Source organism: Crinia signifera, chromosome 4 (assembly GCF_055691185.1).
Source record: "Crinia signifera chromosome 4, ASM5569118v1, whole genome shotgun sequence".
Taxonomy (NCBI): Eukaryota; Metazoa; Chordata; class Amphibia; order Anura; family Myobatrachidae; genus Crinia; species Crinia signifera.
The window spans coordinates 326,428,801-326,443,569 of record NC_139220.1 but is presented as its reverse complement, the minus strand read 5'-3'; the positions used below and the strand labels follow the sequence as shown (position 1 = coordinate 326,443,569).

Genomic DNA, 14,769 nt, shown 5'->3' with positions numbered 1-14,769 from the left:
ATGTATTTCAACAATCACCAGTATATATAAAAGATGATTATTTTAAAAAAATTAATAGTATTATATCCTCTTTTATTTGGCATGAAAAGCGCCCTCGAATCAGAATGGATGTTTTGTGCAGAGATAGGGATAGGGGTGGCCTAGCGGTTCCGAATTTTAAAGCCTACTATATTGCCGCTCAGTTGGTCCATCTATGTGCTTGGGTTCGGGACGATGAAGCCACGGTGGAGATAGCTGGTCTTATTAGTTGTGTTGAGGCTGACTTGGGCCCACTTCAGTGGCTGTTATCGATGGAGATGCGAGGGCACCCTCCTCCTATATTGATGCAAGCTGTTAAAATTTGGAGATGGGTACATAAGTTAATTAAGTTTGAGGGGGTAGACCCCGATACTTCTATTTTTTCTTTGAACGAACTGTCGGAATTGAGGAAGCAACAGGGCATAGAGATATGGGGGAAATATCAGGTGACAAGGATTGAGCAATTTTTCAGGAATGGAAACATTAAATCTTTTGAAGAAATTCAGGCAGAATACAACCTTCCTAAACATATGTTTTTCAGGTTCCTCCAGGTTAGAAGTGCTCTACAGCAGGAGGGGGGCGCGTTTGTTTTAAACGTTCTTGACTCTCCATGCAAAAAGTTCATCAAGCAACTGAGTGGTGGCGGGAAGAGATTGTCCAAAATATACGGCTTCTTGAGTTCATACACCCAGGACGATGAATTGTTGGCTTTAAGGGACAAGTGGGCTGCCGATCTTCAGCAAGGGATGGAGTTAGTCTGGGAGAGGGCACTAGCGGTACCAGGGAGGGCAACGACATCAATTCGAATCCAGCAGGTGCAATTTAATATCCTCCATAGAAGCTACATGACCCCGGTTAGATTAAAAAGAATAGCAGGAACCCATGATGATATTTGTCCCAAATGCAGGGAGGAAATAGGTTCATTCTGGCATCTCCTTTGGGAGTGCAAGGTTATCAAGGAGTTTTGGGAGCGGGTGGAGAACAAGTTGGTGCTTGTGGGGGTTCCTAGAGTGGCACTTACTGCACGAAGCATGGTAATGGGTGTGTGGGAGCAGGATGCCCCTTACTATGATTGGAAGGAGTTGGTGGTTAATGTCTCAGCAATAGCGAAAGTTATAATTGCCAGGCAATGGATGGCCTCTTCGGGTCCAAACATCATTGAATGGGTGAATCTGGTCAACAGTACGTGTGAGCATGAAAGATTTGTTTATGCATCCAGAGGAGCATTGCCCAAATATGGGAAAATTTGGGGGAGATGGAGACAATCTAGGCTGTTTAAAATAGCTGCCCGGAATAATGGCGAATAATCACAGTGTAGCACAAGGGACAACAATACGCAACATCTTGGATAGTATAGCGGGTAAAGGGGGAAACGGTTGGTAATAATTACTGACTAAATAGAGGGGGTCACAGATTGGGAATATTAAGTGGTGGCAACCGACTCAATTTCACTGCTCTTTTAGCAAGAGTCACATATAACTTAGTGAGACTCTATAGGAGTAAGTAAAAGTAGGGGGTTCACAGGGGAGGGTGGGGGGGGTCTACAGTAAATCCCAGGATAGGGGGTATTTCACAAACGGACATTGCACGAAGAAGCAAGTCCATATAGGAGAGTTGCCCACAGTCCTTTCCCTTTTTAGTTTTCTGTGGGTATGACTTGCAAGTAAGATCTGCACCGATGGGTTTTTCTTTTTTTTTTTTTTTTTTTTTTTGTCGTAGTTGTTGTTGTCCCGTTGCGGCCTCCAATAACGCACCGAAGGAATGAATTAAGGGCAATATGTCATCTAGCAGATATAGCCTGAACCCGGCTTTCATTCTAGCAAAGAAGTAGAGAAGAGTAAGGGGAGGAAGGGGAAGAAAGTAAGGAAGTTGTGATAGGGAATGGAAGAAGAAATAACAAACTGGAGGGTTGGGGTAGTCTAGAGGGGTTGCTCCAGACGTAGAAGTAATAGTAGCCAATAAGGAGGAAAGGGAAAAGTAAATATAGAGTGAAGGGTCAGAAAGGACCGGCCAGGTTGGGGGTATATGTGGGGACGGGGGGTGGGGGGATTCATGTATATGCATATGTATTGATATTGTTATGTGTTCGGTAATATTTTTCTGTACTTATTCCTACGTGTGTATGGCTATATATGAAATTGAAATGTACAAATGTGAGATAAGTACGGCTATGTTAGCCTATTTTGTGATAATTTTGGAAATTAAAACCATAAATAAAGACTTAATTAAAAAAAAAAAAAAGGTTAGAAGATTACAATGAAAAATCGGAGTTTTAAAAACAGAGCTTTGTGGAAACCCAACAGACAATGAGAGTGGAATGAAGAACATAAATGATGTAGAGATACAGAAGGAGGAGTTCAAAACTTAAGTTATTGAGGGATAAGGCTTTTCACATACTTTATCACCGGCCATCCAGCTCCTGGCTGTTAAGTTATAGGCTGGGTTTAAAAGGGCAAAGTTATGAGCTGATTGACCGGTGATAAAGTACCAGGCACTTTATCATATCACCTCTGATATTACTGCTTCATACATCTACCCCTCAATGAGAAAAGTAGATGTCTGAGAAAAGAGTTCTGTAGAGCCTCAGCAGATAGTGAAGTGATAGTGAGTTGAGAAGGGAATGTTGGTAGAAACACTGAAGGAAGGTTTCATAACTTAGAAAATAACATACTGTAGGAGAAAACTGTGTCACAAAGGTCAGAAGAGTTGACCTGTAGGATGAATAGATGACAAAGATGAGAGGGAAAAAAAATAACCATAGATTTAATTATAAGATTCATATGTAGGTAATATTGAGGAATGTTCTGTTCATGCAAAAGTAGTCTATAAATAAAAGGATTATTGAAAGATTTGCATTATAGTTGTTTTTCCTATGACCAAAATAATATTGACCTGGAACAGCTAAGACACATTTTAGCCATGGGTCCCTTATTCTATATTTGACATATAAAACAACAACGTATTACTATATATTTTTTTTTATTACAAATTCTTAGCATCTCTTCCTGAACCTTTTTTTTTTTTATTTCTATTCTTATATCTACAGTACACCATGGACTTTTTATAATCACTCAGGAGACTAACAATGGACTCTTTAGAGTAAATATTTCTTCTGGGCTTATTCTATCTACTTATAAAATGATCTGTGCAGAAGCACCCTGTTTTATTTGATCATACTATGTAAGACGTTTCATAACACACCTCATGTTTTCTCTGCAATACAAACATGCAAGTAGAATGTTTAATTTATTTATGTCCTTCATTAATTTCCTTCAGCAGCCTAAATAATTAAGTACAGGAACATTTTATCTAAAACATTCATCATAAGAAAATGTATTTTTGAAGCTTTGTGTATTATTAGCTTTGTCATTAAATCCAAAGGTTTTTATAACTAGATTTACTTTGGCAAAATTATTAACCTTTTTTTCAAGTTATACTGTAATTTGTTTCTTGAAATAAATTGTTTTAAAATTTAATTTGCAAGAAAAAAGAGTTTTAAAGTATTATATTGTGATCACGTCTTTGAAAACTTGTAAAAGCATAAAACTATCTACTGTACAAAATGTAACTGAAGATAATGTATTTTTAAAGCTATGTGTATCATGTAGAGATAAGTTGTTATTAATTACTGCCAATAATTTTAAAGATTCAGCAATCGTATATAATTAGAAATATTTTTTTTTATTATTTTTTATCTTTAACTTTAATATTATTTGTTTTCAGGAAAAAAAATATTCTAAAATTTCATATGCAAACATTAATTTTTTTTTTCTGATTGTTTGATTCTAAAACATGTAAAAAATGTAAACTTTATTGAAAAATGTTCCTTCTCAGGTAATTAATATTTTCCATGTTATTGTATTGCTTTAGCATTCTGCCTTTTATTTATTTATGAGCAACATTTCTAAAGTTGTACAAATAAAAATGTTTAGAGTCGTAGTGAGTGAAACAAAAAGTTAAATTATAGTGATATAAAAAATAAATGAATGTAAAGAAAATATGAAACAATGTATTAAATAAACAACAAGGTGGGGATCCAATTGGCTGAGCTATTTTTTTTGTATTAAAGATATTATACCAATAGTACTCTGTCTACACAATTAAAGCCACTGTATTTTTTTTTATATTAATTACAGTACCTGTAACACACGGGATCTGACAAAAGTCCCCAATTTTATTTTGTGTTGCAGCTCTGAGGGCTGGTTATTGGAGATTATTCTTTGGTTGTCTAAGACTCAGTTTCTAATACACAAGCATAACATTTTTGTGCTGAACCTGTGTTTGCATGTGCCCTCTTTCCCTTATCCCTACACTCCTACAATTAAATGTGCAAGTACCAGAACTATACACAGACAATGGGGTAAGTTATTTTTATTTTCATGCTCTTTAAACATTTATCTCATTTACGCTATGCATGTGAACATACATTGAGTAAGTTGCAAAGTTTATGTTGCAAAATTGTAACCATTTGGCTATTTGACTATTTGGCATGATTTGAAGATAGCTGAAGATAGCTGTTATTTGGCATAATTTGAAGATATTATGTGGACACATCTGTTAACCCAAGTCAGTTAACATGAAAATATTAAGACTGGGCAGTTGCACACCACAAGAATGTAAAAACTTGAGTCAAATGTTCATACTGTACCATCATTATAAACCAGCTGAAGTACCCGGTTCCACTCAGGTACAGTAGTAGTCAGTGGTAGTGGAGTCCAGAACCTAGGGATTTTGGCAATATATAGGGTGGGCTAGAGGTTGTTAAGAAAAGGTATTAATTGTGCAAAATGTCCCATTTAAAAAATATTTATGGTATTTTAGCTTGCTTTCATAAATGTTTGTCCAAAGAAGATCTACAGTAATTAACAACGGTTATCTATGAATACAGTAAGTTTATCATGGTACACAGTATACATGTGCCACGATGTTCTCATAAGTTGCTATTGAGGTGCATATGCCTTTCACTGTCAACTTGCTAAGAACAGTGCACAGGATTTCTTCCCAGCCCATAGCCAATTATTCATAATTTAAAAAAATATATAACATGGTTCCTGCCTGCAGACCAGTTGTTATAGCCGATGGTGTCATTAAGAATACATGTTAGAAATTTCCTTCAGGTTAGTATTTTCTTATGAGAACCAATTAATCAGGTGGGCGTGTCCCATGAATTAAAGTTAGTACCAGTCATTTAACACCTAATTGAAAATAAGCCAGTCACACTTAAACTGATTTGGGGTTGTGTTTTATTATTTCAACCATTTAAATGTTGTTACATGCCGCTGTCCGGGATCTGCTGCACCCGGACGGACGGCAGTTTTGGCACAGAGGCTGGAGGCGGGGGACGTTGCCGGGCAACGTCCCAAGCCTCGTTCTAAGCACGGGCGTCGGGGCGTTGCCAGGCAACGTCCCCGAACTTCTGCCCAGCAGCCGGGGAACACGCGCACGCCTGACGTCACGCAGGCGGCGCGATCCTCAAATAAATAGCCGGCGTCTGCTGGGCACAGACGCCGGTTATAGCTCATTGCTTTTTAAAGCATAAGCCTTAGCACCCGGTCCCTGGAGCCTTTACAGTTCCAGTGCCTTTTCTCCTGGACACTCCAGTGTTCTCCAGCCTCAGTTCTTGTGTTCCTGCAGCCCCTTTGGCTTGGTCTGCCTTCCAGTCCCGGATCAGAGTCTGCGTCAGATCCACATCCATCCTGTGGGTCACGTAAGTGCTCCTTTGGAGCCCGGTGTTTCTACCCTTTTCTGCTCCTTTGCCCTCCGTGGCTGTTCCCCTCCGAGGGCTCATCATTTTGCTGTTGTGTCTTCCGTTCAGTTGTTTTATCCTGTTTTGTTATTGTCTGTGGCCCTAGCTTCCCTTAGGCAGGGGTGTACCCCTTTTCTACTGCTCCCGGCTTTTGGGAATCACTTGCCTTTGTGTGTCCCCATTCCGAGATTCCCCATTGTATCTTTTGTGTCTGCGACTGGGTCGCTATCCCCGTCCTTGGTCTGGTGCCGGTAGTCAGGGGTTATTTTCTAGCTAGGCCCTTTTAGTCAGACTATCCTTTTGAGATATTCCCTGGCGATCGCTCACCCTTTGTCAACACCTAACACCTTGCTGCATCGGGGTCAGAGCCGGCCTAACTGGCTCTGTCGAACGCGGCGGCTACAGGCAAAGCCTAGCACTTGCAGGGGTATTCCATCTGCCCGGGGGACTCAACAGAGTCAGTGTAGGTTTCGCTGTGGCCGTCCTAAACAGCGGTCCCAGCTGCGGGCTCACGCCTGACCTTTTCCCTCCTGCCAGCTGTTGAATCACTCTAAGCCCAGCTGAGTTTCGTAACATTATAACCAGCCATTACAGACAGCCTGGTAGGGTAATCTTTGTGTATAACCATCCCTCCTGTTGTTTTGTTGTAGTGGTATTCTCTCCCCTGAGTGGTTATGAATCCGTCAGCACAAACTTTTTCTGATCAGGTCCAGGGCTTAACCCAGATGGTGCGAGAGCTCTCGTTGAAGGTTGCTTCCCAAGAGCAAAGGTCACGTCCTCCGGAGCCAGGGGTTTCCGAACCGAAGGTGAACTTGCCAGATCCGTTTTCAGGAGACTGCAAGACATTTTTTTACTTCCGCGAAAGCTGTAAGTTATACTTTCGGCTTTAGCCACGGTCGTCCGGCTCCGAGTCCCAGCGAGTAGGCCTGGTCATTTCATTACTCCAGGGGGATCCTCAAACTTGGGCCTTTGGGTTACCTTCGGATAGTCCGGCCTTGTCCTCGGTGGACAATTTTTTCACTTCCCTGGGTCTGTTATACGACGATCCCGATGGGGAGGCCTCTGCAGAGACTCATCTCCGGGCCCTTAAACAGGGGAAGGATCCAGCGGAGGTCTACTGCACAGAATTCCGTCGCTGGTCTAATGACTGCGGATGGAACGATCCTGCGTTTCGCAGTCAATTCCGCTGCGGGTTGGCTGATGAGATTAAAGACTGCCTGATCCAGTACCCCGCTCCTACCTCCCTCGATAAGTTAATGGAGTTATCCATCCGGATTGACCGTCGTCTCCGTGAACGGAGGTCTTAGCGGAGCTCTATAACTCGGGCGGTCCCCTATGTCCCTTCAGTTTCTGAGGAATGCGAGGAGCCGATGCAGCTTGGAGCAGCCCGCATTTCCCCGGAGGAAAGAGCCCGACGACTTGGCTCTGGCCTATGTCTGTACTGTGGCAACAAGGGGCATATTCTCCGTAACTGTCCCAACAAACCAGTAAAAGCCCGGGCCCAAATGAACGAGGAGAGGGTTCACTTAGGCCTCCTGCTCTTTTCCTCTCTAAACTCGCTATTAGTTTTGGGGTGTATTTCTTTTCGAGGCGCCAACTTTTCTGGGTCCATGTTCATTGATAGTGGCGCAGCCGGGAATTTTTTAGATTTTTCGATAGCCCAGACGTTGGGCATTCCCCATATCAAGCTTCCCATACCCGTTACTTTACGTGGGTTAGACGGAAACGCCCTCTCCAATGGGGCTATATCCTTTCAAACTCCTCCCTTGCAGCTGTCTATCGGCCTTTTCCATCAAGAGGAGATCTCCTTTTTGTTAACATCTTATCCTGCAGTCCCCATAGTGCTTGGGTTCCCATGGCTGAAAAAACACAACCCCATCATTGATTGGAATCAAGGGGAGATTGCTCGTTGGAGTTCCACCTGGGTACTTGTGAGTTATCCGGGCTGCCAATTTTTTCATCGCGCCCGAAAAATCGTGGGCATCGCGTCGGTCGCGGCCATTATAAGGGGCCGCGACGCGACCGACGCGATGCCCACAATTTCCCATAGACAGTAATGTTAAAAGATGGGATGGACCCGATTTCCCATAGACAGCAATGTTAAAATCATTACAGTAATGTTAAATGATGTGCAAAATAAAATGACAATGTGAAATGGGCCAATATGGCCATTTCACATTGGATTTGTTTTAAAAAAAAATGTTTCATGGCCCCGTTAACGCCACCCCACTATTGACGCCAACCCGAAGCGTGGCGAGCGGCGGCGGTACGCGTCCTCCGACCTTTTCATACCCCTACTATCCACGTCGGCATGGAGTTGAGAATAGAAAGTTTGGCGAACCCGAAGCGTGGTGAGCGCAGCGAGCCCCGCGAGGGGACGCGAACACCTGTGAAGCCCGCGAGGGGACGCGCTTCGGGCTCGCCACACTTTCTATTCTCAACTCCACGCCGACTTGGATAGTAGGGGTATGAAAAGGTCGGAGGACGCGTACCGTTGCCCCTCGCGGGCTCGCTGCGCTCCCCACGCTTCGGGTTGGAGTCAATAGCGGGGTGGCGTTAACGGTGGTGGGGGGCCATGAAACATTTTTTTTTAAAACATATCCAATGTGAAATGGCCATATTGGCCAATTTCACATTGTCATTTTATTTTGCACATCATTTAACATTACTGTAATAATTTTAACATTGCTGTCTGAGGGAAATCGGGTCCATCGCGTCTTTTAACATTACTGTCTATGGGAAATCGGGTCCATCGCGTCTTTTAACATTACTGTCTATGGTAAATCGCGGGCATCGCGTCGCGGCCCCTTATAACTGCCACGACCGACGCGATGCCCGCGATTTGGGGGTAAATCGCGGGCATCGCGTCGGTTGGGTGTCCTTAAGTTAACTAAACTTAAGGACAAAATCGGCAGCCCGGATAATTCACACGTACCTCCACCTGTAACGAGCATTGTTTCAACACGTCACTCCCGCTCCCTTCTGTCTCCCTTTCCAAAATTCCTTCTCCCTATCAGGACTTTTCAGATGTTTTTTCAAAGGGGAAAATGGACGCTTTGCCACCCCACCGTCCCTACGATTGTGCCATTCAGTTAGTCCCGAATGCCCCATTGCCCAAGGGCAGACTGTATGCCTTGTCCGTTCCGGAGACTAAAGCCATGGACGACTAAATCTAAGAGAGGCTTTCTAAGGGGTTCATCTGGCCATCCAAATCGCCTCTCAGAGCCGGATTCTTTTTCGTGGCCAAGGACGGTTCGTTGAGGCCCTGTATTGATTTCCGGGCCCTCAACAAAATCACGGTGAAGAACACCTATCCTCTCCCCCTGATTGCGGTACTGTTTGACCAGCTACGGTCCGCAACCATTTTTTCCAAGATCGACCTTCGGGGTGCATACAACCTCATAAGAATTAAGGAGGGGGATGAGTGGAAGACGGCTTTCAGTACGCAGACAGGGCACTATGAGTACCTGGTAATGCCTTTCGGCCTTTCTAATGCCCCAGCCGTCTTTCAGGATTTGATAAATGATGTCCTCCGTGATTTCCTGGGCAAGTTTGTGGTTGTCTATTTAGACGATATTTTAATTTTTTCTCAAGACCTAGTCCCACATAGATCTTAGGTTCGCCAAGTTCTGCAGAAATTGCGAGAAAATCAGTTATTCGCTAAACTTGAGAAATTTGAGTTTGAAGTAACCCAGGTATCCTTTTAGGGTACATTATTTCCTCTCAAGGATTCCAAATGGATCCTAAGAAACTGCAAGCCGTTTTGGATTGGGTCAGGCCCACCAATTTGAAAGCGGTCCAACAGTTTCTTGGTTTCGCCAACTATTATAGGCGTTTTATTCACTCATTTTCTTCCATTGTGGCGCCTTTGGTGGCTCTGACCAAGAAGGGGGCTGATCCCTCGTTATGGACACCTCAGGTGGAACAGGCGTTTAAAACACTTAAACAAGCCTTTGTCTCAGCCCCGGTCCTCAGGCATCCTAATCCGGATCTGCCTTTCATTGTTGAGGTGGACGCCTCTGAAGTTGGAGCCGGGGCAGTCCTGTCCCAAAGGGATCCCGAGTCATTGGAGCTGCACCCGTGTGCCTATATGTCCAGGAAGTTTTCCCAGGCTGAGTCCAACTATGTTGTTGGCAATAGAGAATTACTCGCCGTCAAGTGGGCCTTTAACGAATGGCGACATTGGCTGGAAGGGGCCGCCCACCAGATTCTCGTCTTAACTGATCATAAGAATCTTCAGTATATTGAGTCTGCCAAAAGGTTGAATACCCGACAAGCTCGGTGGGCCCTCTTTTTCATGCGCTTCAATTTCATCATTTCTTATAGACCTGGTTCGAAGAACATCAGAGCAGATGCTATTTCTCGATGCTTCCTTCCTCGACATGCAAATAGGTTCAGTAAAGGACCCATTGTTCCGGCATCTTGTATTCATGCGGGCGTAGGTCAAACTTTGGAGGGCCTCCTTCGTCAGGCTCAGGTTCAAGCTCCAGTCCATACTCCGGAGAATAGATTATTTGTGCCCCCGTCGCTTAGACGCAGAGTCCTTGCGGAGTGTCATGACTCCAAGATTGCTGGTCATCCAGGAGTATTTAATACCCTGGCTCTTCTCACCCGGGTTGTCTGGTGGCCGGGAATGTCTCGTGACACCAAGGATTTTGTCTTGTCCTGCCCGGACTGTGCCAGGCATAAAGTTCCGCGGACACGAACGGTAGGGGAATTGATGCCCTTATCTATTCTGGTTAGACCCTAGTCCCACTTGGCTATGGACTTCATCGTTGGACTACCAGTCTCATCCCATTGTCAGGTCATCTGGGTTGTCATCGATAGGTTTTCCAAGATGGCACACTTTGTGGCCCTAAGGCAGTTACCCTCAGCCAGGTAGCTGGTCACCTTGTTTTTGCAGCATATTTTTAGATTGCATGGTTTACCCAGTGATATTGTTTCAGATCTTGGTCCGCAATTTGTGGCACAATTTTGTAAAACTGTTCTGTTCTGCTCTGAAAGTGAAGACCAGTCTTACGTCTGCGTTTCATCCGCAGGCCAATGGGCAGACTGAACGGTTGAACCAGTCTTCTGCTGCCTCTTGACTCAGAATGATTTGACGAAGCTTCCTTTAGAGAAAAGGTATTTTCGGACAAATTCAGACGTCCTTGCCATTTTAAGGTGGGTGACTGGGTGTGGCTTTCTGCCTGGAATATCAAGCTTCACCAACCTTCGGCAAGATTGGGACCTCGGTTCACCAGTCCATTTCGAATTGTCAAGAGGGTTAATCCGGTAGCCTTTTGTGTCTCTCTACCTAAGTCCCTCAAGATTAATAATACCTTTCACGCTTCAATTCTTAAGCCTGTGGTCTTCTCGCGGAAATTTCCTCGCAAGGTTAGAAGTGGCTCCGCTCCGGTGTTGGTGCAGGGGCAACAGGAATTCCGTGTGGAAAAAATTCTTGACTCCAAATTCGTGAGAGGGTCTTTGCAGTTTCTTGTGCATTGGAGGGGGTTTGGTCCAGAGGAGAGGTCATGGGTTCCTGATAGGGATTTGCATTCGCCCAACCTCAAGAGGTTGTTTTTCCAACAGTTCCCAGATAAACCCGGGGGTAAAGGGTTGTTAACCCTTCCTCAAGGGGGGTACTGTTACATGCCGCCGTCCGGGATCTGCTGCACCCGGACGGACGACAGTTCTGGCACAAAGGCTGGAGGCGGGGGACGTTGCCAGGCAACGTCCCAAGCCTCATTCTAAGCACGGGCGTCGGGGCGTTGCCAGGCAACGTCCCCGAACTTCCGCCCAGCAGCCAGGGAACGCACACGCGCCTGACGTCACGCAGGCGGCGCGATCCTCAAATAAATAGCCGGCGTCTGCTGGGCACAGACGCCGGTTATAGCTCATTGCTTTTTAAAGCATAAGCCTTAGCACCCGGTCCCTGGAACCTTTACAGTTCCAGTGCCTTTTCTGCTGGACACTCCAGTGTTCTCCAGCCTCAGTTCTTGTGTTCCTGCAGCCCCTTTGGCTTGGTCTGCCTTCCAGTCCCGGATCAGAGCCTGCGTCAGATCCACATCCGTCATCCACCTGTGGGTCACGTAAGTGCTCCTTTGGAGCCCGGTGTTGCTACCCTTTTCTGCTCCTTTGCCCTCCAGGGCTGTTCCCCTCCGTGAGCTCATCATTTTGCTGTTGTGTCTTCTGTTCAGTTGTTTTCTCCTGTTTTGTTATTGTCTGTGGCCCTAGTTTCCTTTAGGCAGGGGTGTACCCCTTTTCTACTGCTCCCGGCTTTGGGGAATCACTTGCCTTTGTGTGTCCCCGTTCCGAGATTCCCCATTGTATCTTTTGTGTCTGCGACTGGGTCGCTATCCACGTCCTCTGCCTGGTGCCGGTAGTCAGGGGTTATTTTCTAGCTAGGCCCTTTTAGTCAGACTATCCTTTTGAGATATTCCCTGGCGATCGCTCACCCTTTGTCAACACCTAACACCTGGCTGCATCGGGGTCAGAGCCGGTCTAAATGGCTCTGTCGAACGCGGCGGCTACAGGCGAAGCCTAGCACTTGCAGGGGTATTCCATCTGTCAGTCAGTGTAGGTATCGCTGTGGCCGTCCTAAACAGCGGTCCCAGCTGCGGGCTCACGCCTGACCTTTTCCCTCCTGCCAGCTGTCGAATCACTCTAAGCCCAGCCAAGTTTCGTAACAAATGTTCTCTATGGTCTATTCTTCACAGGCCTACCACATATGTGCAAGTTTTGATGACCACGAGTGAAGACAGCTCTATCTTTGCATAGTCCAGGTCTTCAATGGTTGTGGAGAATGTATATTTGTTGGGAGCTATAGAAATATAAATACAGTATGTTCCAGTATGTAATTATTTACATTATTACTTAAAAATCCTTATTTATAGAGAATTCCATGAAGGATCATTTTGTGTTTTATAATACAATAATATATAAGCTATTCCTACTATTTTATGTCCAGAAATGTTTCATAACAATCTCACAACCATAATATTTTTGGGATTTAACAACATTAATGATATTAAATATCTCATATTCATTTTATTCCTTGCAATTTACTGTGCAACAGTAACTGGTAACCTTCTGATCATCATATTGGTGTATTGTGAGAGGAATCTCCACCTCCCCATGTACTACTTTCTCATTCAACTCTCCATATCGGACCTTATTTTGACCACAGATATTGCCCCCAACCTACTTGAAGTCATCTTGTTTGATGGAAGCACCATGTCCTTCATGGGGTGTTTAACCCAATTTTTTGTATTTGCTTTTCTTGAAGTTCTTGAGTGCCAGCTCTTAACAGTGATGTCTTATGATCGATATCTGGCAATCTGTAAACCTCTACATTATAACTCTATAATGAGCTCTTCCTTCTGTGTGGATCTGATCACTGTGACTTCAATTACTAGTTTTATTATGACATCAATTCAAGCATCACAAATTTGCCGACTAAACTTCTGTGGACCAAACATCATTGACCATTTCTTTTGTGACTTTGACCCTGTTCTTGAACTCTCATGCTCCAGTATTTTCAGAATTCGACTAATTGCTAGTATTTTTGGTATTCCATTATTTTTCTTTTCTTTTATAGTGATTGCTCTATCCTACTCCTATATCATTTTCAGCATTGTTAGAATGACTTCAGTTGTTGGACGGGAGAAAGCCTTCTCTACCTGCAGTTCCCATTTTGTTGTGGTATCTATATTTTATGGGACTCTCAATGCTATGTATCTTATTCAAAACAAAGGTAAACAAGTGAACATCGGTAAAGCACTTTCTGTGCTGTATACCGTCATTACTCCATTTTTAAATCCTATAATCTACAGCTTGAGGAACAAAGACATCAAAAGAGCATTCCATAAATTTATAAGTAAAGATTAAAATAAACAATAAATATAGGAAACCAATCATATTGCAAGTGTTTCCACAAAGCTCTGCTTCTATAAGAGAACAATAGTTAATCATAGCCAGGGGCATATACTGTATGAAATTTGCAGTGTCCTAGTGACTTATACTTCTGTCTGTAAAGATTGTGAGAAGTTAGAAGTCAGATATCTAGATGTTGATGTAAGCAGTTCAGTGGTGTAGCTAGATGCCACGGTGCCCAGGGCAAGGGCATGTTGCCCCCCCTTATTTGTAGTACGTGGGGCTCTTTTGCAGCAAAAAGGCGATGCCGTCTAACATTATACCACACACCGTAATGGCCATTATATACTATATAACACACCATGATGCTTATTACATACTGTATAACACACCAGAATGCACATTACATACTATATAACACACATAAATGCCCATTACATACTATATTACACACCTTAATGCCCATTACATACTATATAGCACACCATAATGCCCATTACATACTATATAACACACCGTAATGCCCATTACATACTATATAACACACCGTAATGCCCATTACATACTATATAACACACCGTAATGCCCATTACATACTATATAACATACCGTAATGCCCATTACATACTATATAACACACCGTAATGCCTATTACATACTATATAACACACCGTAATGCCCGTCACATACAATATAACACACCGTAATGCCCGTCACATACAATATAACACACCGTAATGCCCATGACATACAATATAACACACCGTAATGCCCATGACATACTATATAACACACCGTAATGCCCATTACATACTACATAACACACAGTAATGCCCATTACATACTATATAACACACCGTAATGCCCATCACATACTATATAACACACCGTAATGCCCATAACATACTATATAACACACAGTAATGCCCATAACATACTATATAACACTCTGCAATGACCATGACATACTATATAACACACCGTAATGCCCATTACATACTATATAACACACTGTAATGCCCATTACATACTATATAACACACTGTAATGCCCATTACATACTATATAACACAATGTCATGCCCATTATATACTATATAACACACCGCAATGCCCATGACATACTATATAACACACCGTAATGCCCATTAC

The 14,769-nt window shown here is 43.6% G+C and overlaps 1 protein-coding gene across 1 annotated transcript; it reads left to right on the top strand.

The window, feature by feature from the left end:
- The first annotated feature begins 12,880 nt into the window (after window positions 1-12,880).
- Window positions 12,881-13,633, top strand: LOC146073459 (olfactory receptor 5B21-like). Its single transcript, XM_083180640.1, has one exon. It carries the CDS (start codon window positions 12,881-12,883, stop codon window positions 13,631-13,633), a length of 753 nt encoding a protein of 250 aa, XP_083036766.1.
- Window positions 13,634-14,769: the final 1,136 nt, after the last annotated feature.